Source organism: Piliocolobus tephrosceles, chromosome 9 (genome assembly GCF_002776525.5).
Source record: "Piliocolobus tephrosceles isolate RC106 chromosome 9, ASM277652v3, whole genome shotgun sequence".
NCBI classification, from domain to species: Eukaryota; Metazoa; Chordata; class Mammalia; order Primates; family Cercopithecidae; genus Piliocolobus; species Piliocolobus tephrosceles.
In genome coordinates this window covers 19,829,941-19,854,294 of record NC_045442.1, presented here as the reverse complement: position 1 = coordinate 19,854,294, position 24,354 = coordinate 19,829,941, and the positions used below count along the sequence as shown (strand labels likewise).

The following is a 24,354-nucleotide window of genomic DNA, read 5'->3' as shown; positions in this document are numbered from 1 at the left end:
ACACACATTTTTTAAGTTCACCATCTTATATGGGTACCGTTCATACTGTCCCAAAACAATTACTCAAAGATCACTCATCGCTGGTCACCCTAATAGATACAATAATGATGAAAATGTTTGAAATATTGCAAGAATTACCAAAATGTGACACAGAGACACTAAGTGAGCACATGCTCTTGAAAAAATGGTCCCAGCAGACTTGCTCAGTGCAGGGTTGCCACAAACCTTCAATTTGCAAATAAAGAAAAATGCAATATATGGAAAGCACAATAAAGTGAAGTGCAACAAAATGAGATCTGCCTGTATTTGATACGTGTGACACCTGGGAAACCATCAAGATGGTAAATGTGGCCGGGTGTGGTGGCTCACACCTGTAATCCCAGCACTTTGGAAGGCTGAGGTGGGCAGATCACCTGAGGTCAGGAGTTCGAGACCAGCCTGGCCAACATGGTGAAACCCCGTCTCTCCTAAAAATACAACTAGCCAGGTGTGGTGGTGGGCACCTGTAATCCCAGCTACTCGGGAGGCTGAGGCAAGAGAATCACTTGAACTGGGAGGCAGAGGTTGCAGTGAGCCAAGATTGTACCACTGCACTCCAGTCTGGGTAATAGAAGGAGATTCCGTCTCAAAATAAATAAATAAATAAATAAATAAATAAATAAATAAATAGTAAATATACTCATCACTCTTTATGTTTTCTTGTGCCTGTTTGTAATCCTTTTCTGCACACCCAATCCCAGTCCCCATTGTTCTGCTTTCTCTCTAAGTTTGTTAGTATTTATTAGAGTTTAACATAAATGGAATCATATAGCATACACCGTTTTGTCTTTTTTCACTCAACATAATTTTTTAAAAATATATCCATGGTATCGAGTGCACCAATAGTGCAAAAATAGTTCATGTGTTTTGATGAGTAGTATTCCATTATATGGATGTACTACAATGTGTTGATTCATTCACCTGTTGAATATCTAGGTTGCTTCCAGTCTTTACCTATTATAAAGCTAATATGAATATTTGTGCATTCTTTTTTGTGCATTAATTTTTGTAAAATCATATATTTCTTTATTTTAGCTAGAAGCAAAATGGCTGGGTCATATGGTTGGAGTATGCTTACTTTTCATTCAAATTTGTTAGATTTTTTTTAAAGCTTCATTGAGGTGTAATTGACATACAGTAGGCTGACATGTTTAAAGTCTACAATTTAGTAAGTCTTGGCAAATGTACACACCCATAAAATTATCACCTAAATCAAGATATGAGCATATTCATCAACCCCACGAACTTTCTTGGTCCCCTGCCTCCCACTCTTCCATGCAGTCACACTTTCCCAGACAACCTTTGATCTGCTTTCTATCCCTATAAATTAGTTTGTGTATTCTGGAACTTTACATAGATATACTCATGCAGTATGAACACTTTCTGTCTGACTTCTTTTACTCAGCATAATTCTCTTGAGATTTACCCATGTCTTTTTTTTATATATATAACATTTTCCTTTTTATTTCTCCCTTTCTAAGAACACATAAATATAAAGTATAAGAACAAGATACATATTGCTATTAATACATATTAACAATTGTTAGCATTTTTAAGTATTAGTTCCAAGACTGAAAGAAGGGAAGGAGAAAGGAAAGAGAGGAGGAGGAAGGGTAGGCGATAGGGAGAGGATAAGGAAGGGAAGAAAGCAGGAAAACAGAACTAAGGAAGGTTGAGCATATTTTCCCTTGTTTTCCTAGTATTTGGATTTCTTTATTTTTGGTTTGCCGGTTTGTATCTCTCAAAATACAAACAGTCTTTAATTTTAGAATGTCAGAGTACTTTTATTTTATTTAAGGCTGATCTTTTTTAATTTTTAAATTAACATAAAAATTTATTTATGGTGTACAATATGATGGTTTGATGTATATAAACATTGTGAAATGGCTAAATCAAGTTAATTAACATATGCATTACTCCACATATTTTTATGGAGTAAGTTAAAATCTACTCTCTCAGCAATTTTCAAGTATATATTAACTATGGTCACTATGTTGTACAATAAATTTCCTGAGTCGTTGCATCTGTCAATAGTTTGTTCCTTTTTATTCCCATATAGTATTCCATTGTATAGATGTATCACAATATGTTAATCCTTTCACCTGTTGATAATATCAGGGTTGCTTCCGGTCTTTGGCTGTTACAAATAAAGCTGTTATCAACATTCATGACCAGTTTTTGTATTTGTATATTCCTTTACTTAAGAGTAGAATAGGCCAGGTGTGATGGCTCACGCCTATAATCCCAGCACTTTGGGAGGCCAAGGCAGTAGTATCGCTTGAGCCCAGGAGTTCCAGACCAACCTGGGCTAAATGTGAGGTCAAAGCTGCAGTGAGCCATGATCATCCCACCTGGGTGACAGAGCAAGATCCTGTCTCAAATAAACAAACAAAAAGAGTACAATGGTTCTTTAACTTTTAAAAGAATTTAAAGAAAAATAACAATTTTAAAGTGAACAGTTTGGTGGCATTTAGCACATTCACAATATTGTGCAACCATCACTTCTATCCAGTTCAAAATATTACCATCACTCCAGAAAAAAGGCTTACCCATAAAGCAGTTTCTCCCTGTTCTCCCTTTCCCCCCAGCCCCCGTTAACTGCTAATCAGTATTCCATCTCTAGGGATTTATCTATCCTGGATATTTCACATCAATGAAATCATACAATATTTGACCTCTTGTGGCTGGCTTCTTTCACTCAGCATGACATTTTTGAGGTTCACCCACATTGTAGAATTTATCATTACTTCATTCCTTTTTATAGCTGACAAACACGCCATTGTCCATGTATGCCACAATGTGTTGATCTATTTATTAATTGATGGACATTTGCACTGTTTCCATGTTTAGCTATTGTGAAAAGTGCTACTTGAACATGTGTGAACACGTACGTGTTTGAGTACCTGTTTCAATTCTTTTGGGTATATGACTAAGAGTAGAACTGTGGGATCATATAGTAAGCCCCTGTTTAACTTTTGTGGAAATCACCAAACTGTTTTCTGCAGTGGCTGAACCATTTTACATTCCACCACCAGTGTATGAGGGTCCCAGTTTTTCCACATTCTTACCATTTTATTTTCCTTTTTAAAAAAATTGGACCGGGCACAGTGACTCACACCTGTAATCTCAGCACTTTGGGAGGCTGAGGTGGTGGATCACCTGAGGTCAGGAGTTCGAGACCAGCCTGGCCAATATGGCAAAACCCCTTTTATACTAAAAATACAAAAATTAGCCAGGCGTGGTGGCAGGCACCTGTAATCCCAGCTACTTGGGAGGCTGAGACAGGAGAATCGCTTGAACCTGGGAGGCGGATGTTGCAGTGAGCCAAGGTTGAGTCACTGCAGCCTGGGCCACAGAGTGAGACGCCATCTCAAAAAAAAAAAAAAAAAAAAAAAAAAAAAAAAAAGAAGAAGAAAAGAAAAGAAAAAAGTTATGCCCATCCTAGTGAGCATGAAGTGGTTTCTTACTGTAATTTTGATCTACATTTCCTTAATGACTAAATGTGTTGCACAGCTTTCCTTGTGCTTATTGGCCATTTGCTTATTTTCTTTAGAAGAATGTCTGTTCAAGTTCTTTGTTCACTTTTTAGTTGAGTTGTTTGTCTTTTGTGTTGCATTGTAAGAGTTCTGTATATATTCTGGATAGTAGGCCCTGGTCAGACATATGACTTTTGAATATTTTCTCTTATTCTGTAGGTAGTCTTTTCACTTTCTTAATAATATCCTTTGATGCACAAAAGTTTTTAATTTTGATGAAGTCTAGTTTATCTATTTTCTGTTTGTTGCTTGTGCTTTTGGTATCATATCTAAGAATACATTGTCAAATCCAAGATCATAAAAACTTACACCTATGTTTTCTACTAAAAGTTTTATGGTTTTAGCTCTCATGTTAAGGTCATTTATTTATTTTGAGTTAACTTTATTATTTGGGATGACATAGGGGTCCAACTTCATTCTTTTGCATGTCAATACTCAGTTGGCCCAGCACCATTTATTGAAAAGACTGTTCTCTCCCCATTGAATGGCCGTGACCATTAATATATGGGTTTGTTTCTGGACTCTCAATTCTATTCCATCGGCCTATGTATCTTATCTGTCCTTATACCAAAACCACACTCTTGATTATTGTAGCTTTGTAGTAAGTTTTGAAATTGGGAAGTGTGTGTACTCTTTGTTCTTTTTCAAGATTATTTTGGATATTCAGGGCCCCTTGATATTTTAGATGATTTTGAGGATTAGCTTTTCCAGTTTTACAAGAAAAAAAAAATGCCATTGGGATTTTAATAGAGATTGCATTGAATTTATAGGTTGCTGTAGATAGTATTTATATCTTAACAGAATTAAGTCTTCCAATTCATAAATATGGAATGTTTACCAATAAATTTATGTCTTCTTTAATTTATTTCAGCAAGTTTTCTAGTTTGCAGTGTACCAGTCTTTTTATCTGCCTAAATTTATCCCTAGGTACTTTATTCTTTTGGATGCTATTGTAAATGGAACTGTTTTCATAATTTTATTTTTGGATTATTTATTGCTGGTTTATAGAAATATAGCTAACTTTTGTCTGTTGTTCTTCAATACTGCTGAATTTGTTTATTAGCTCCAGTAGTTTTCATGGATTCTTTGGGATTTTTAACATATGAGATTATGTCACTTGCAAATAGAAATGATTTTACTTCATTCTTTTCAATTTGGATGTTTTATTTATTTTTACTTATTTTGGATGCATTTTTTAATGTTTTAAACAATAAGTTTGCTAAGAGTTTTCAATCAAGAAGAGTAATGCTAGCCTCATAGAATGAGTTGAGAAATATTCCCTTCTCTTCAATTTTTTTGGGAGCCTTTGTGTAGAATTGATTATTTCTTCCTTACATGTTTGATCAAAGTGAACAGTACAGCCACTTGGGCCTAAAGTTTTCCTTATGTGAAGAATTTTTAACTACAATTCCAATTTCTTTAATAGCTATAGGAGGCTATTCAGGTCATCTATGTCTTCTTCAGTGACCTTTGTTGGTGTATTTCAAGGAATTTTTCAGTTTATCTAAGTTGCCCAATTTATTGGAATAAAATTGTCCATAACATTTCTTTATTATCCTTTTACTATCAGTAGACTTTGTAGATATGTCCCCTCTCTCCTCCTAATATTGGCAAATTGTATTTTCTCTCCAGTTTTTCTGGTCTATCTGCTTAGGTAGAGGTTTGTTAAGTTAATCCTTTTAATGGATTAACTTTGGTTTCATTGGTTGTCTCTGTTGTTTTTCTATGTTCTCTTTCATTGAATTCCACTTTTATCTTTATTATCTTGCTTCCTCTATTTACTTCAGGTTTCTTTTTTTTTTTTTTTTTTCAGTCTCATGTTCAGTTTCAGGTGGAAGCTGAGGTAATTAGTTTGAGACTTTTGTTCTTTTCAAACATGGCCATTTCTATTTTTTTCTTTATTATTATTGTACTTTAAGTTCTAGGGTACATGTGCATAACATGCAGGTTTGTTACATATGTACACTTGTGCCATCAAACATGGCCATTTCTAACATAGGCATTAAAAAAAATTTTCCCTACGTACTGCTTTAGTGGCATCCACAAATTCTGATATCTTGTGTTTTAATTTTCATAAAAAATCTTGCTAATTTATTTTTGGGATTTTTTAAATCTAGAGATTATTTCAGGATCTTTTAAGAGGTCTTCCTGTTATTGATTTATAATTTGATTTCCTGGTGCTCTGAAATCATGATTTATATGATTTGAGTGCTTTTTAATTTATTGAGACTTGTTTTATGGTCCAGAATATAATTTATATTAATAAATGTTGCATGTGCCCTTGAGAAGAATGTATAATCTGTTGTCATTGAGTGGAGTGTTCTATAAATATCAATCAGGTAATGTTGGTTGGTAGTGTTGTTCAAACCTACTGTGTTGTTGCTGATTTTCTACAAAATAGAAGAGAAGGGAATATTTCTCAACTCATTCTATGAAGCCAGCATCGCTCTTCTTGATTGAAATCTCTTAGTAAACTTATTATTTAAAACATTAAAAATGCATCCAAAATTTAAAATATCTATTTTAGAACTATTTGTTCTATCAATTCTTGAGAGAGGGATATTGAAATTTCTGACTATAATTGTGGATGTGTCCATTTATTCATGCAGTTCTATCAGTTTTTGCTTCATGTATTTTAACGCTCTGTTATAGGGGCATATATGTTTAAATTTTTATGTCCTCTTAGGATTAATTCATCCCTTTATTATTATGAAATGATATTCTTTGTCCTTGGTAATATTATTTTCTTTAAAATCTACGTTGATGTTAATACAGGCACTCCAGCTTTCTTTGACTAGCGTTGGCATAGCATATCTTTTTTTCCAGTTATTTCCTTGTAACCTACTTGTATTTTCATCTTTAAAGTGTGTTTCTTACAGGCAGCATAAAGTTGAGTCTCGCTTTTTTATCCAAACTGGTCATCTCTGTTTTTTAATTGAGGTGTTTAGACCATTTAACATGATTATTGATATAGTCTAGTGTAAGTGTATCATAGTATTATTTATTTTCTATTTGTCCTATTGGTTATTTATTCTCCCTTTCCCCTTTTCTGCTTTCTTTTGGAATAATCAAATTTTTTATGAATCCATTTTATCTCCTTTGTTGGCTTATTAGTCATTACTTTCTATTTTGTTATTTTACTGATTGCTTGAGGGTTTATACACATCACAGTCTGACTTCAAGTGATAGTATATCAATTCACATATAATAAAAGAACTTTACAAAAATATATTTCCATTTTTCCCTATTGGACTTTATGGTACTGTTGGAATGCATTTTACTTGTACATATGCTATAATCTGCACAATACATTGTCATTATTTTTGTTTAAACAGTCAGTTGATGTTTCAATGTTTTCAATAATATGAAAATAATCTCATACATTTACCTCAGTAGTTACCATTTCAGTGCTCTTTATTGCTTTGTTTAAATTCAGATTTTTATGTTATCATTTCCCTTCTTCCTGAAGGACTTCCCTTTATATTTTTATATTGCAAGCCTCCTAATGAGGAATTATTTCAGCTTTTATATATCTAAAAAGTCTTCAAATTGCCTTCATTTTTAAAAGATAGTTTTGCTGAATATAGAATTTTGAAAGAGTATTTTTTTCAGTACTTTAAATATAGTTTGTTTGTTTTGAGATGGAGTCTCACTCTATCACCCAGGCTGGAGCACAGTGGCACTATCTCGGCTCACTGCAACCTCTGCCTGCCAGGTTCAAGCCATTCTCCTGCCTCAGCCTCCCAGGTAGCTGGGACTACAGGCTTGCACCACCACGCCTGGCTAATTTTTGTATTTTTGTAGAGACACGGTTTTGCCATGTTGGCCAAGCTGGTCTCAAACTCCTAATCTCAGGAAATCCACCCCCTCAGCCTCCCTACGTACTGGGATTACAGTCCTGAGCCACCACACGCAACCCTTAAGTAAATTGTTTTACTTTTTCTTGTTTGCATTTTTTTTTTTCGGATGAGAAATCAGTATCTCTATTTCTTGTCTTTGTTCTGTATATAATAGGTCTTTTCTTCCTCTGGCTACTTTTAAGATTTTTTTTCTTTATTGCTGGTTTTGAACAATTCAGTTATGACATGCCTTGATGTACTTTTCTTTGTGTATCTTGTGCTGAGCTTCATTGAACTGCTTGGATCTCTGGGATTATAGTTTTAGGTTTATAAAATTGTTAGCATTATTGCTTCAGATATTTTTTATTTCTTCCTCTGTCACTTCAGGGACGCCTATTACTTGTATACTAGGCTACTTGAAATTGTACGCAGTGTACTGGTGCTCTTTTTGAGTTTTTACATTATGTTCTAACTCTTTGCTTATGTTGTTAGTTACAATTGCCATGCCTTTAAGTGCACTAATCTTTTCTTGTACAATATTTAGTCTGCTCTTACTCCCATCCAGTGTTGTTGCTGTTTTTTTGAGACATTGTAGCTTTCATCTTTTTTTTTTTTTTTTTTTTTTTTTTTTTTTTTTTTTTTTTTTTTTTGTTTTTTTTTTTGAGACGGAGTCTTGCTCTGTCGCCCGAGTGCAGTGGCCTGAGCTCAGCTCACTGCAAGCTCCGCCTCCCAGGTTTACGCCATTCTCCTGCCTCAGCCTCCCGAGTAGCTGGGACTACAGGCGCCAGCGACCTCACCCGGCTAGCTTTTTGTATTTTTCAGTAGAGACGGGGTTTCACCGTGTTAGCCAGGATGGTCTCAAACTCCTGACCTCGTGTTCCGCCCGTCTCTTTAAAAGTTCACTTTGGGTCTTCTTTTTATCTTTTATATCTCTCCCTAACTTCTTGAAAACACTGATAATAACTGCTTTAATTACTTTTTCTGCCAATTCTAACATCTGTGTCAGTTCTAGGCCTGTTTTTATTGATTGACTTTTCCCTCATTATTGATCATGTTTTCCTTCCTCTTTGTATGCCTGGTAAACTTTGATTGACTGCCAAACATGGCAAATTTTACCTTGTTGGGTCCTGAATATCTTTGTATTCCTATGAATCTTGAGCTTTGTTCTGGGATGCAGTTAAATTTTTTGGAAACAACTTTCTTCTAAGTCTTTTATGATTTGTTAGGTGGGTTTGGAGCAGTGCTCAGTGTAGAGCTAGTAATTAGTATATGGCTAATTATTCCTCACACTGAGGCAAGACATTCCTGAGTACTCTATCCAATGCCCAGTAAATTACAAGTTTTTCCAGTCTGGCTGGAGGTAACAGGCACTTTTTCTGAGCCTCTGATTTTTTTAACGGTTCTTTCTCTGGCCTCAGGTAGTTTCAGCACACACATGTGTTAATCAAGACTCTTGAATACTTGAGGGAGACAGTATATGTTGTCCTTTGGCTTAGCAGACAAAAGCAAAACAACTCACTATTGAAAATGGGGTGGCAGAAGTGATTAAAGAAGTTTCTACAATGTTCACTGCTTCTCTGTGAGTGATGAAATTATAGGCAGTTTTAATATTTTCTATATTTTCTAAAATGTCCGCAATAAACATGTATTACATTCACTATTTAGGAAAACACAATTAATGTTGTTAAACACGATGTTGTTATTTTTGTTTTTTTCGTTTTGGGTTTGTTTTTGTTTTAGCTTGGATTTGCTTTCACATCCAGGCTGTAGGTTTAGTTTGTCCTCAGTTTTGGAAAGGGCAATCTTTATTAAAAAATTAGAGCTTCTTTATTAAGAAGAAAACAGACTCAAGGTTTGGTAATACAGCTGCTGGGGCTATGAGGATAGCATCCAGTAATTCTGGGGAGGTGGCTGTGTTTACCTTCCCTCCTTTCCCAACTTCTGCAGCAGCTCTACCTGTCCCCCTTCCCCAAATAGTTTTTGCCACATCATTTTTAATAGCAGGTGCTTTTGATTTTGTTTGCTAAGCCAAAGGGCAATGCAAAATTATCATGCTTCTGCAATGGAACTAAGAGCCAAATCTTCACTCACACGTAGAGAGCCAACGATGTACTCTAGAAACAGAAAGCCAGACAGGTGTGAGCTGAATTAACATGCTTTCAAATGTTGTTTGAATGAAGGTCTCGGCTGTGGAGGAATAAGAATCACACATTTGGTGCTTTGTTTTCTTGGGTCATTATAGGTGTTCTTTTCCATAACTACTGAATAATCTGAAGGTCTTTCCAGAGATAAATAGTGTTTTCCAATTGAGGCAGTTCTTTTCAGAAATGTATGAGGAACAAACTGAGTTCTGTTCACTTTCATTAGGCAAACAATTTACATTTTCTTATGAAAATGAAGTCTGCAAACAAGATTACTTTATTAAATCACCACCTTCTCAGCTGTTCTTCTCTGTGGTAAGTATTTGCTATGATTTAACAAGCCTCCCACCAGCCTCATGAGCATTTTAAAAAATCCTTTTTTTCCACTGAGATTTAACTAAGACATAAAATCTCTCTATTTTTCAGACCTCTTGGAAAAAGCGGTTTTTCATCCTGTCAAGGACTGGGGAAAAGAGCTTTAGTCTTTCTTATTATAAAGACCATCATCACCGAGGTTCCATTGAAATTGATCAGTGTGTATCCAAGCAAGAAAACTTTTATAACAACAAATACTATAAAGTCAAACAGTAACAAGTTGCATGCAAATTGAAATTTACATAATTGACCAAAGGAACCAAAGGCTTCAAGCTTATTATAATATTTGTGACTGAATAGGAGCTAAAATAGTGAGCACTTTAAGTAAAAGATAGTTGAATATTTGTTTCATATTATATGTCATACTTGATAAGTCTTTAATTAACAGGCATTCAGTTAGGGAGTTTGATTCACGTAATTTGTGGATGAGAGGGAGTGGATGAATTTCATTTTATAAAGTTAAGATAGAGTTTTTGAAAATATTTAGATCAGCTTTTTTTGGTCTTCTCTTTAATAAATTGTGCACCCAAAAATTGAAAAAGATAATTTGTAGAATCAAGAATCCAATTAAAATAGAAATTTTTGAATCTTAGGCTAAACAAAATAATTTCAATTATTAATTAACCAGATCAAAAATCCAAACTTATCTTCTAAAATTGTTGGACAATCTTCAAAACATGGATCCAGCACATCTAAAGTTTTATTCCATTTGAATCCCAATATAAAAATTAGTCAGTTTTCTATTTCCGTATTTACCTTGGTTTAATACTTTGTGTCAATATCTAACAGAAATTCCAGTGTAGAAGTTGGCATAAGTAACCAGGAAAAGATGCAATCTGTGCAGAAGATGTTTAAATGCCACCCTGATGAGGTCATGTCCATCAGAACCACTAACAGGGAATACTTCCTCATCGGCCATGACAGGTGAGAGAAGTAAGATAACACAGAATGTCTACTGCATGCAAAACAAAAACAAACCAAAAAACACAACATTTTATACCAATAAGCATTTTCTGAACCCATGCCACAACATCAGATGCCATCTTGGCAATCTTTGCTATTTGTTAAAATACCTTGAAAAGTTAGTGAGCTGGTTTCCTAGGGCTGCTGTAACAAAGTACCTCATCCTGGGTAACTTTGAACAACAGAAATTTATTGTCTCACTGTTCCAGGGGCTAGGAGTCTGAAATCAAGGTATTGGTAGAGCCATGCTCTCTCTGAAGACTCAAGGGAAGGATCTATTCCAGGGGCCTCTCCTAACTCTTGGTAGTTCCCTTGGCTTGTGGCAACATAACTCCAGTCTTCACATGGTGTTCTCCCTGTGTGCATAGCTCTGTGTCCAAATTTCCCCTTTTTATAAGAACATCAGTAATATTGGATTAGGAACCCACTCTATTCCAGTATGACCTCATCTTGACCAATTACATCTGCAACAACCCTCTTTCCAAATAAGGTCACATTCTGAGGTATTGGGATATGGAACTGAAACACACAAATTGGGTGGGGAGCATGCATTTCAACCAATAACAGTCACCATCACCCCAGAAGCATTCCATGTAAAAGAACCCGATACAAAAACATCTACCAAGCTACATATATTAGGGAGGAACTAGGCTTGCCCCCAAAGGAGTCTGAAGTTTTTAAGAGGGGCTTCTGCTCCTAGCTAAGGTGCCTAGTGGACTCGTCACGGATGATTATCTGCCTGAGGGAGAGGCAAAGCTGGTATGGGGGAGACTGTGCAGAGGAGGTGGACAGTGCCAAAGTCAACATATGAAAAACCCTGATCTGTTTCAGATTGACTAAAGCTTTCTTCTAAGTTGTCCTGTGAGTCCATAGAAAAGATGTGATTATACAAATTCATTCAAGCACATTCTTCATCAACACGTGCACTGCCTAAGGGAAGGCCCACCTGCATAGTTACACAAAAATGGCACTGACAGGTTAGGGGGCTGGCTTGAGAACATAAAGGAAATCAGTGTCAAAGTCGAAAGCCCCAAACCCTGTGATTACTACTATTATTTTCTACTTTTCTTCCCTTTCTCTGAGCTTTCTTTGCAGAGGTAGCTGAGCATTAATTCTAGTGTGCAAATGTGGAGGTGGCGAGGCCATTTAAACTGCTTAGGAAAAATTCTTATTTCACTGGTACCTGCTCTCACCACCGTTCTAACCTTCATAAAAGAATCCTTCTCTAGTTCAAAAGAAGTACAAGCACTATTGTTGCCACATGCCAGCTGAAAGTTCATTCCTATCAACAGGGAGAAGATTAAAGACTGGGTCTCCTTCATGTCATCATTTCTCCGGGATATAAAAGCAACACATCAGAACACAGAGGTGACTCCATATCACTAATAAAATAACAGGGCACCTGAACACAACCCTCTTTCAATAGAAAACAATGGTAGCTTTCCTTTGCCTCCTTAGCAACTGGCATTAATACAAGGAATAAATAAGTGAGAAAATGTACATCCTTATTACTTTTTATGACTAAGAATAGAAAAAAATTCTTCTGTGTTTTGTGAGAGAGCTAAAATACAGACACTTCAGAATTTTATTATTGTGATAGAGGGAGGAAAAGTTAACTGGCATTTTTAAGTAGTAGCTAGAACATAGTATTTTCCATCGTTGTTATTCAAGGTACATGACAAGCTCCCTTTTGAATGATTAAGTCTAGGGCAGTTTCTATAAAAATGTTTTTCATGTATCTTGCATTTTTAATATAACGTATCTTTCATGTACGTGCTTAGTAGTTTTATATTTTAAATTTATTTCAAAAGGGCCTCTGCTAATGTTCCCAAGTCATTTCTCAGGGCAGACGTTTATAGATGGAACTTTGGCCCCTAGATATCTTTTTTGACATGTTTTCTAGGTTGTTCCATGCTTACAGCAAAAGCCAAAGAGAGGGAGAAATCAAGGCATGTCTTCAAGTAGACTGAAATGATTAGAGCAAAGGGAACTGGGGCAGAGGGCGTCAGAAAGAGACACAGTTGAGAAGACAGGTGGAGGGAAACGCTGGCCATCTCTGAGGGTCAGGCTAAATGTCCTCAAGGGTTTAGAAATAGGAGAGAGACAAGTTCAGCTCTTTTCTCGGTGAGATAATGCTGGCAGGCCAGTGGCATGAATATTAGATCACTGTGGGGAAAGACGGGAGGCAAGGAGCACAGTAGAGAGGCTGCTGTTTCATTCCAGATAGAGATCAACCGTGCCCTGACTGATTCCTATTTTGTGAGCAGGAGGAACTCTCATTGGGTAATAAAAGAACCCTCTTCTACCCCAGCCCTCTCTTTGGCCCTCCCAGCACATCGGAGGCTGTTGGTTCCAGCTCACCAAGAAATGGTCTCCAGGACATGGTAATGGGGCTCACTTCTTTCTCAGGACACCACACCTGGGAGTCAGCTAATGTTTAAAAAATCTTACCAATTAGCAATTGAATTTAACCATGCCCACCTTCCTCAAAGCCCGATGCACTATAAGAATGATTCTTAGCCCTGATGTTTATCCCATACCACAGATGAGCCTCACTCAGGGCTTGCCCTGAATATGTCTCACTCAGCGTATTCATTGATTTTGGATGCTCTTGATATGCTTTGGGTATGCTAGTGTAAGACCCTTTGCTAAACCAAAACCTGGCTGGCAACTTCTTCCTTTCTTTCACACAGAGGGCACAGATCCCTCTGCCAAAAGATTTTCCAGACACCACCTGTTTTCCGCCCATTCTGTCTGTACTCCTCAGGCAAAGGCCAAGTTTCTTGTTAATTTCCTCCCTTTAGTTTGATCAATCTTGCTTCTCGTTCATTATAGCTGTCTATCACTTCATCCTCATTTCTAATGAAATCCATTTGAAGACATAAAATATAATGTAACCTGCCTCTTGAAAGCGACTTGTAAGTGGACCTTCAGCTTTCTTGGATTTGCAATGTTCCCAACTTGGGATATTAGTCATAAACATGCTGAGTGGTTTTGTCCTCTGGCACAGATACTATTTTGTCTCTTAAAGACTTACCCATTGACTTTTCCCTGTCCACGTATACCAAGTACATCTAATGAGTCCTAGCCCCTTATTTTATCTAGTTGGTAGCTCTCCAACTATTTTGAAAGCTTTTTGTAGCATATCAAATTCACCATGCCAAAAACCTCACCTCAGTTCTTCATTTAGTGAGTAGAAACGGTGGTATGCAGCAGTTAGGAAGCTTCACCCTTTTGTGTAAGCACCTCTTGCTTTTCACTCATGATATCTCCTTTCCTGTAGAGATAACATTATTTGTCATCTTGCCTTTTCACACTATAGATCCGGTGATTTTTAAACTAGCCCGAGTTAATAGTACTATTTGCCTTGCTGGGTGGTGGTGGTGTTGTTGGTTAAATTAAGTGGACTTCCTTTACCCCCAACTCAGCATGATCTGGCTCCATGAGCTTGGAGCCTAAAACATGGACAGAACTTAAACATACCTATATTTTAAAACTTGACTTTTTTCCTAGAGAACATTCAGGGTCTTTTCCAAACCCCCTGCTCTGAGGCATTGTTCTTGGGAATTTTTCTGCCATGCAAAGAAGCTACTTTAGTAGAATATTGTGTATCTATGGGGAAGGGGAGGCAATTGTGGTTGAATCTAGATGGAAACCTATCATTCATACTATCACATGATCAACACAACCAAATTCTGTTGCTATGGAAACAATAGAAGTGTGTGAACAGAACACAAAAGAAAAATATGGAGCAGGAACAGGAAAGGTGCAGCGCCTTGATTCTGGGTTAATTACATTCTCAGATGGTATTGGATGATAACAGGAAAAAGATGAGGGTGGCAACTCCAGAGTTTAGTGACTTAGAATACCACCCACAGGGCCGGTCATGGTGGCTCACGCCTATAATCTCAGCACTTTGGAAGGCCAAGACAGGTGTATTACAAGGTCAGGAGTTTGACACCAGCCTGGCCAATATGGTGAAACCCCATCTCTACTAAAAAATACACAAAAATTAGCAACTCATGGTGATGCGTGCCTGTATTCCCAGCTACTCAGGTGGCTGAGGCACGAGAATTACTTGAACCAGGAAGTGGAGGTTGCAGTGAGCCAAGATTGCGCCACTGCATTCCAGCCTGGGTGACAGAGTAAGACTCTGTCTCAAAAAAAAAAAAAAAAAAGAATACCACCCACAGGAGAAAACCACTTGTTCTGAGTGACTGTTCCAAATGGTAGAGAAAAAATGCCTGAGTGCTATGCTTACATTTTTTCATCCTCAGTGGTGACCCAGACTCAAAAGGCAAGTTGAAGTTGTGTGAGCTTCCAGATGTAACCTTGGAAGACCCTCTGGTCTTTTTTAACCCAACGAATTTATTAGGGGTTTTCCAGAATGCATGTGATTTAATTCTATCTCTTGCAAAGAAAAAGCAAAGCATTTTTATCTCTTTTCTTCAGCATTTAATGGAAAAAAGTTCTCCAGGATTTAGGCAAGCTCATTTACAAGATTTATCAGAAACCACTCAAGATGTGAAGGAAGAGAATTATTATCTTACTCCTCGAAGTGTTCTTTTAGAGGTAACCCCTTCTTGTCCATTCATCATTTGTTTCTTTCACAAATATTTACTGAAACCCTGCCATGCACTTTTCGCGCAATACTAGGCTAGGGTCAGTGGGAACACAGAGGCAAATCAAATACGGATGACGTGCTCATGGCACTGACACTTGACTAGGAGCCAGCTGTAATACAAGACAGAAGGGTTCTATGCTGAAGAGAGATGCTTATAAAATTCTAGGGGTGCATGAGCAATGGGAGGAAGAGATGACTTTCAAACAAAAAATCAGAAAGGTTTCAGGGATGAGATGACATTTGACCATACATGATGAGTAAAATTTGGATGTGGGGGATTGCCTTGAGGAGTCTTTCTGCATTCTTGGCAGAAAGAATAATGTGAGCCAAGGTGCTTGGGTGATCAGTTGTGTGCTGTGTATCAATCAGTCTATTGATCAGCTGGAGGCCCTTACGAATGCCTTCTGAGCAGTAGTCACTGTACTGTACTGGGCATGGTGGCTAAAGTAATGAGCCTGACATCACCCTGCTTTCAGAGTGCATAGTCTTGTCAGTTACCACAGGATCATGCACAAAAGACATGCTCAGTATGCTCCGGAAGCAATAGAAAAAGAACAGATTTTCTGTCTCTACTAGAGTCAAGGAAGGCTTCCAGGATGAAGTGCCATTTGATACATGTATGGGGAATAGTTCAGTGAGGCTGCATCCTAGAGTGTGTGAAAGGCATAGTGGGGGATAAACAGAAGAAAAGAGCCAGCCCATGAAGGGTTTTGAATGCCAAGTTGACTTCATTCTGTACACAGCATAGGGAAAGCGATGGCTTCTGAGTTGGGACGTATCAAAACCCGAATTATCCTCCATTAGTATTAACCCAGCAGCTATATCCGCTGTGGACTATAGGGAGAAAAGAATGGAAGTGAGAGATAGGAAGACAGAATGGAGGGTGGCAATGCTGCATCATTTCCCAAACTGAGGGTTTTCCATGAGAGGGTAACATACGTTTATATAAAAGAAACATTCTAGGGTCAAATAAATTCTGGAAACACCCAGTTAAAATAAGTTAAACAAACTTCTTAGCAGAAGTCTCAGAGCATTTAGTATGCGGTGGTGCACTGTAAATAGTCAAGTCAGATACAACACATGGTGTTTCCCAAGCTCCTTTAAGCACATAGTTCTTCTTTCACCAAAAGATTTTCATATTTGTGTTTCCTGGGATGCAGTCTTTTATGATAGTCCAGCCAACCAATCAGATGTGTATTGAGCATCAGTTAGAGGCCTGGCCTTTGCTAGGTACTTTATGATAGGCAAAGTCTAGTAAAGCAGACAAAACTAAGCTAAAAAGACAAAAAATAAATAAATAAGTACAAAACTATGCAATGGAAATTGAGAGAAAGGGGAGCTCTGCAGTAACTGAGGTGATCAGAGGGGCTGTGGGACTTCAGCCAGGCCTGAAGATGATTTCAGTAGGCAGGAAGGAAAGATGGCACTCTAGGTGAAGAAGACTGCATGAATATGGTGACAGAAGAGCACCATTTGCAGAGGGCCAATGGGAAGACTGGCTTGACTGGAAGGAAGGTTTCCATCATGGGTTAACAGTGAACTTAGGTAGGCCTTAGGGTTTCTGAGCAATCATCGCCACAAGTGACTCTCCTTGTTCTAAGGGGACTATTGAGAGCTTCCTAAGGGCAGTATTTTCCTGGACCATTGTAGCGTCCCTGAAGCCACTTGGGCTGCCTGTGAGCACAGTAGCCTGAGACCAGCTTCACATTGTGTCAAAGTCTTTGACCCAGCCAAGTGCCATGATTCTATAGTAGAACTGATTGGGGAAATGCTTTCATGTCATTAAGTGCCTAATGGTGAAACAGAAAGATAAATAGCAATTTAGTTTCAATAGAAATAACACTTGTGTCAGCCGCATGAGGGATCCAGGAGAAGAAAATTTACTTTGAGTCCTCCAGAAGCTTTGCTGGTTCAGTCTCGCAGAGGTAAGGTTGGTTGATATTTCCCAAATGAGCACCACGTTCATCCACTGGAAACTGTACCTCTATGTCAGAGCCCAGAGCTGTTAACACTAGAAATAAGAAGGTACCTGACTTATCGGTAAACTGAGATTCTTACATCTATTCCTTTTATCTACAGTTGGATAATGTCATTGCTTCCAGTGATTCTGGTGAATCCATTGAAACTGATGGTCCAGACCAGGTCTCTGGAAGAATCGAGTGTCATTATGAGCCAATGGAATCCTAGTAAGTCAAAGTGTCATTTGAAAATTTGATTTTTGCTCATCTGCTGTTATGGAACAATGACTGTCAGTTCATTTCAATAGTTGATATACTGATGCCAAACATTACCACAGACCGGGTTCCACATATTATTTTGTCATCTCAACACACAAAAATGAGGGAGTCATGTCTCTACCCACAGAAAACCACCAATGACATCCTCAGGACCTTTTCCGTTTCCTGAGGAAGTTATCTTCTACTTTGCATTTATGTCTCTCACACTCTCGCGTCTGTCCTCCAAACACTGTAAAGAGTAATTTTGATTCCATATCCACTTTTAGAAGGAAAGTTTGTTGGATTTGAATCTATCTGTGGCTGTGATTCTGATAGTTGGACATACTTCAAGACCTTGCTAGTCTTCACATGGCTGTTAGCTACTGAAATCTGACACACACAGGGGAACACTGTAAAAACACATGCTAAAATAGGGCTTGTTTTAACTTCTTCTACTCTAGTTTTTTCAAAGAGACATCCCACGAGTCTGTGGATAGCAGCAAAGAGGAACCCCAGACCCTTCCAGAGACCCAGGATGGGGGCCTCCACCTGCAAGAACGAGGCTCAGGAATTGATTGGTGTCTTTCCCCTGCCGATAAGGAAGCACAGACCACAAATGACCAAAAGGGGTCGTCCTCACTAACTGTTGTGCAATTGTCTATATTAATCAAGTAAAGTTCTAATTTCTAAAACTTTATGGGCCCTAAGAGCAAGGCAGGCTCCCTCCCACTTTTTTTTTTTTTTAACTTAGAATTAAATTTTAAAGCCATTCCTAAAAATCTCCAAGTCAGCCAAACACTTGACCATCTTCTCCCGTCATTGATGTTGTGGCCAAGGAGAGGGGATGATAGAGCTGAAGTAAAGCAGTCCCTGGGGCTGGGGGTGGCATTTTCAGCTATTTTTAAAAATCCCCCCTTGGCTAGTCTTTCAGTTCCCAAGACTTCAGATCCACACCGATCTGAATAGCATGTCAGTCGGTTTTCCCATGAGTGTAATTATGGGCATGCAAGTTGCATGAGGCTTACTTATAGACCATGAGGGGGTTATTTAGGCTTTAAGTGATACCAAGAGCATTTGGTACAACTGATGTAATTTTAACTGTTTTCTGTGCCTTCTTCTATGGAATCATTTCCAGCAGAGAAATATGCAGATTGGCCTGATGTGGACAGTTATATAACCAACTTAGTGCATTTTCCCTCCGTTACCATAGTCTACCATCCACTACCACATCCCAAGAGGATTTTTCAGTAAATTAAATTTATATTATTCTCCAAATGTTTTGGACCTTTACCTGTACAATATCATCTCAGAAATAGAGGCCAAAAGTCTACTCAGAAAGTACAGTTGAGAGCCAGGGCAAGTTGTCTGATGTGACTTTTACAAATGTCTTGTTCATAGTAATATCCCTGATGAAAGCCAAGTGGAGAAACTGAACATTTTCCTTTCTCCTCCTGATGTCATCAACTATCTTGCTCTCACAGAAGCCGCAGGACGGATATGGTAGGTTGGAGATTTGACTGTGGATTATAAATGGGGCTGGAAGCTTTGAAGAGAACAACTACATCTTGAAACAGTGTATTTGGAAACACTGACTAGGGTTGGGTGGTCAGGAAGCTTGGACTGTTGTCTTGCTGTTGTTACAAAAGTCTTTGATATAGAAATCAGGGTCTTGTTGTGCAGGAAAGTCAGCTGGGAGGTGAGACGGGGGAATAATAGGACCCAAAAGTTCAGGAAGCAGCCATTTCTGACTCCTTGAAGGAGGAAGAATGGGCAGGGATACAGATGACCCAAGGACATCATTTCCAACCACTGTGCAATGAGTATTTGATGAATGAGTGAAATTAGTGAATTCAACAGGAATCAGAGGCCTAAAAGAAGAAAGCATATCAGCTTCTAAGACTTCCAGACACAAGGTTAAAAACAACAACAACAACAACAAAAAAAAACTGCTAGTCACGGACACAGACACAAAAGACTGTGTGGCAGAGAATTTTCTTAAAGCAATCACTGTCTATTTGATATGGCATTTTTAAAAAGACTTTGTAATTTATTTTGATGGAAGATTACATCTTCGTAAGAGGAGAAAGCTCTTTAATGTAAACACTACACAATAGTTGTCTTATAAGTTCTAAGAAGGGAGGAACCACACCTTCCATTTTTTTTAAATAGTCCACAATCTAAGGCTCAATACACACTTGACCGAAACTGTGGACTCCTCCGTAACTGAGCTGCTTCATTCCTTAATTCATTTATTTGTTCATTAGATATTCATTGTGTAATCATTACACCCTCACTTCCAACAAACGCTGAGCCCTCTTTCTTTACTTGGAACCATAGGGTTTTAAAAATTAAAAAACAAAACAAACAAAAAGGTGACATCATACTTCTGGGGTCATGTACCCTGGTAAAAAAAAAAAAAAAAAAAAAAAAAAAGACAGCCACACAAACAAGTCAATGTAAAATGCATTTTATTTAAAAATGTAACAAATCAGGTACTCACACAATGTAATACAAGTCCGGGGTAGGGGAAATGAATTATAGCAGAGGAATGGGATGTAGGATTTTATGGGCCTTTGTAAGGGTGGTATAATTTGAGCTGGGCTTTGGAGGAAGGGTTAGGCTCCTGTAGTAGTGACAGAGGAAACAATATTCTAAACAGATGGAGATAGTCTACTTCAGAGGTGGTGCCACGTGAGCTAGAATCAGGACTCCCTGTAGACTCCACGCATGCCCTGCCCTCCTGGCCAGTGGAGCCTCACACTGGTGTTGGATGTTGTATTCTCCCTGCAGTGTGTCTCAGTGGGAAGGCCCCCCACGTCTGGGATGCATATTTTGCCACGGAGATCATGTTTTGGCGGTGAATGGCCTGAAGCCCCAGAGCCTGGACGAGGTCTCCTTGTTTCTCACCCGGTCCATCCAGAAAGAGGTGAGTTGTACTGACCAGCCCTGAACAGGGCAAATCAGTACCAGAAGGAAAAAAGGTCTTAGATGGAGTCTGAGAGGTACCCTGAGTATAAATAAGGCTCCTCATTCTTCCACCACCAAGTGCAAATAACAGAATGTTCTTTCAGGACTCTTTCAAGATTCTTTCATATCAAGTAGCATTTGGAGAAGGCACTGGGCTAAGAGACACAGCACCTGGGTTCAGGATCTCAGATCGGAGTGATATAGCAAAAAGAGCTTGCATGCAATCAGACTGGTGCAGGGATTCCAAACCAGCTCCTTCAACCAATTTGTGCCTCAGTTTTCTTTTCTGTAAAATTATGACTAATGATGGTGCTGGTTGTTGGATAATTAAATGAGGTAATATGTGTAACGTGCTTACAAAGGTGACTGGCACATATTAGGTAATCAGTAAAGTTACTAGTTACTTTTACTTCTACTACAACTGACCATGGAATGTTACTCAAGCCCATTTTTTAAAGCCTCAGTTTCCTCCTCTCAGAAATTGTCACAGCCCTAACTTCCTCATAGAGTATTGCAAGAATTAAACATAATATGTGGTGCTGGGCATGGTGGCTCACACCTGTAATCCCAGCACTTCGGAAGGCCAAGGCAGGAGGATCAATTAAGCCCAGGAGTTCAAGGTTACAGTGTGCTATGATTGCACCACTGCACTCCAGCCTGGAAGACAAAGCGAGACCCTGTCTCAAACGAAAAACAACAACAAATCAACCCTAATATATGGGTATGTTGTTTTTTCATGGACTAGCTATTGTCCTGCATGTCATTACAGTCTTCATGTGTTAATTCCTTCCCTGGTCTACTTTTCTTTCTAACTAGCCCTGTGACCTTAGGAAATTCACTGCCTTCTCTGGACTTCAGCTTATTCTCACTAAAGTGAGAGGTTGGTTTTCAGACTGTGCTTCTTACATCCCTGGGATGGAGGTGAAAGGAAAGGAGAGGAAGGAGAGAGTATGCTGGGTCTTCAACCAGAGAAGCTCACGTTTATCTTTTATCTTTTATGAAAAAAGATTAGTCCAAAATGTTGGACTTTCCTATTAGCTTTCCTTAAGAAACAGTTCTTTGGCTTCAAATTTCTGAAAACCATTGTATTAGATGATTTCCAAATTTCTTCCAGTTCTGGGAATTTTGTGATTGTGTAGCATATCTATACTAAGAACATGTCTTATCTCTTCTGCACTACGTAATAGTCCTGTTGGTCATACAAATTGTGCTATCCCTATTACTCATTACCCTAAATGAGTAATTCCAGGAGGATAGTGAGTGAGTTGTCTAAGATACATAACTAGTTAGTGGCAGAGCAAGTACACATTCATTCACTTTCTATTTATTGAGCATCTACTGGGTGCTGGATACTGTGCTAAATTCAAGAGCTACAAAAATGGCCTCAGCCTGAGCTTAAGAAGCTCACAGATTAGTGGATGAAGCAGGCATGTTTTGTGCTACTTGCAATACAATGTGTGCCCTGAGATATGAACACAGGGCCACAGGATCACAGAGGTAGAATGGAGTAAATCTGTATGAAGGAGGCCAGGATGGTGTCTCAAAGAAAGTGGTGTTTGGCTTGGGTTTTGAAGACTGGATAGGAGAGTGCATGGCAGAAAAGAAGTAGATTTCAGGGCCCCAGTCCAACAATCTGGTACCTATAGCACATTTTCTCTGCCAAAGATCCACACTGGGCTGGGCATGGTGGCTCACACCTGTAACCCCAGCACTTTGGGAGGCTGAGGTGGGCGGATCATGAGGTCAGGAATTCAAGACCAGCCTGGCCAATATAGTGAAACCCCCCATCTGTACTAAAAATACAAAAAATCAGCCAGGTGTGGTGGTGGGTGCCTGTTATCCCAGCTACTTGGGAGGCTGAAGCAGGAGAATCGCTTGAACCCAGGAGGCAGAGGTTGCAGTGAGCCGAGATTGCACCATTGCACTCCAGCCTGGACAGTGCGAGACTGTTTCAAAAAAAGACAAAAAAGGATCCACATACACTGGGGCCAATATAAGCTTCTGAACTCTTCTGAAAGTTACCAAACACTACTCTGACCCAAAGATCCAGGCATTAATTCAGAAGCCAGGAAAAGGGTCATTGCCTGTGAGCAGATCCAGGAACTGTACCTAGGTGTTGCTGACTGCAGTTTATCCTGACTGCCTTTCCAGACTGTGTAGTCATTGCATAGGAAGGGGTCAACTGCATTTCTCTTGTGCTTGTTCTGCCTTCCCTTTCTAATTGATAACAGCTCCTACATGCTACTGCGAAATATGCAGTATCCATCTTCATGATTATCTGGAAGATCAGAAAATTCCTTTACTTTCCCACCGCCACCATTCCTGACTTCTTTCTTGGTATTGACGGGTATCCACTGCTCTCTTAACATTCGAACACATGGTCCCCGGAAGGAAAACGAATATTGGAAAAGGGAGATGTGGAAGCAAAGGAAGAACAGCCATTGGCCCTTGTTGTTTTAAAGTGCTTGAGTCAATCCCATTTACTCTCCTTCCTGTTATGCTACGGATGAGGGAATTGGAGGTTGGGGTGGGAATGGGGCAGGGATTGAGAGGGGAGAGAACTGAGATTTTCAAAGGAAGGGGAGGTGTGTGCAGGGGAAGGACATGATAGGTTGCAGGAGAAACTGATCAAGTTTCAGTTTCCTCCCAATCTTGTCTGGGTGAGTCCTGTCTGGTGGTTTCATTTTGATTCACTTGTTTCAAGAGGCCTTTTAATTATTGGTGCAATTGGACCCCTGAGAGCACTATCAATGCTACCTGGATCCTTCCTTAAAAGCTCAGGCCTATGGATGCCAGAAAATAGAAATCCATCTTCTACCCAAGTAGCCAAGTAAGTCATCCCTGTCTTCTTCTGGCCCAGATATTACAGTTCACTACAGGACTTTCTTCAAAACCAGCTCCCAAGGGTATTAATGAGGACAGATTGGGAAGCGACAATCTGAAAGATAATCTTCAGTCATTTAACTTTCTTCTTTCTTGTGTTTCAGAAGTTAAAGCTTACCATCGGCAGGATCCCAAATTCAGAGACATTCCATGCTGCATGCTGTACGTGTCCCTCAAAATGCCAAAGTGCTGCACCTTCTCAGCTGGGTAAGCCTAGACTGGACAGGGCTCTCAAGAGGAGTCCGGCCATTAAAAAGAGCCAGCAGAAAGGAGCCAGGCAGTAACACACCCCAGACCCATGGCAGCAGAACCAGGATGGAGCCGGGATTGTCCAGCTGTGCCACCCGCTGTTGCCATGTGATAGGAGACAGTCGGCATGCCCCTCTGAATTTCTGCATCTGCATCTTAACAATGGAGATGACTATTCATTCCCTCTCTGGTTATTGCATCAGAGACGTTAAGAGGGTCACATGACATGATTGGAGGACCTGGGGGAAATGGAAGGCCTTATTATCTCAGCTATTGTCCCAAACACCACAGACACAGATTGGGTCCGTCCCTCACGTAATACATGCTGTGTTCTGTGAGGATGTGGTCCACACAATTCCTTCCTTGTTAAAGGACATACAGTTGCAAATACTCACTGCAAGAACGCAAGCTTTCCAAGGGAGATGTGACACCCCATCAGGCTTCCCAAACACCTCCTTCCCAACACCTCCTTCCCAACACCTCCTTCCCAAACAAACACCTCCTTCCCAAACAAACACCTCC

The 24,354-nt window shown here is 39.0% G+C and overlaps 1 protein-coding gene across 3 annotated transcripts in view; it reads left to right on the top strand.

Moving 5' to 3' along the window:
* The window catches only part of PLEKHS1 (pleckstrin homology domain containing S1), a 30,970-nt gene that overhangs the window by 5,911 nt on the left and 705 nt on the right, over positions 1 to 24,354 (top strand). The window contains exons 3-13 of one of the 3 annotated variants that reach the window (XM_023206221.2): positions 9,782 to 9,870; positions 9,982 to 10,088; positions 10,720 to 10,854; positions 12,186 to 12,261; positions 13,161 to 13,277; positions 15,346 to 15,465; positions 17,597 to 17,703; positions 18,195 to 18,404; positions 19,132 to 19,233; positions 20,524 to 20,659; positions 23,688 to 24,354. The exon at positions 23,688 to 24,354 is cut by the window's right edge and continues 705 nt beyond it. In XM_023206221.2, the coding sequence (XP_023061989.1) occupies positions 9,782 to 9,870; positions 9,982 to 10,088; positions 10,720 to 10,854; positions 12,186 to 12,261; positions 13,161 to 13,277; positions 15,346 to 15,465; positions 17,597 to 17,703; positions 18,195 to 18,404; positions 19,132 to 19,233; positions 20,524 to 20,659; positions 23,688 to 23,867 (1,379 nt within the window). In that variant the 3' untranslated portion in view covers positions 23,868 to 24,354. Of the gene's footprint in view, positions 1 to 9,777; positions 9,871 to 9,981; positions 10,089 to 10,719; positions 10,855 to 12,185; positions 12,262 to 13,160; positions 13,278 to 15,345; positions 15,466 to 17,596; positions 17,704 to 18,194; positions 18,405 to 19,131; positions 19,234 to 20,523; positions 20,660 to 20,804; positions 21,036 to 23,687 lie in introns of those variants that run through there. The other 2 variants (XM_023206223.2, XM_023206225.1) reach the window with 2 other exon arrangements.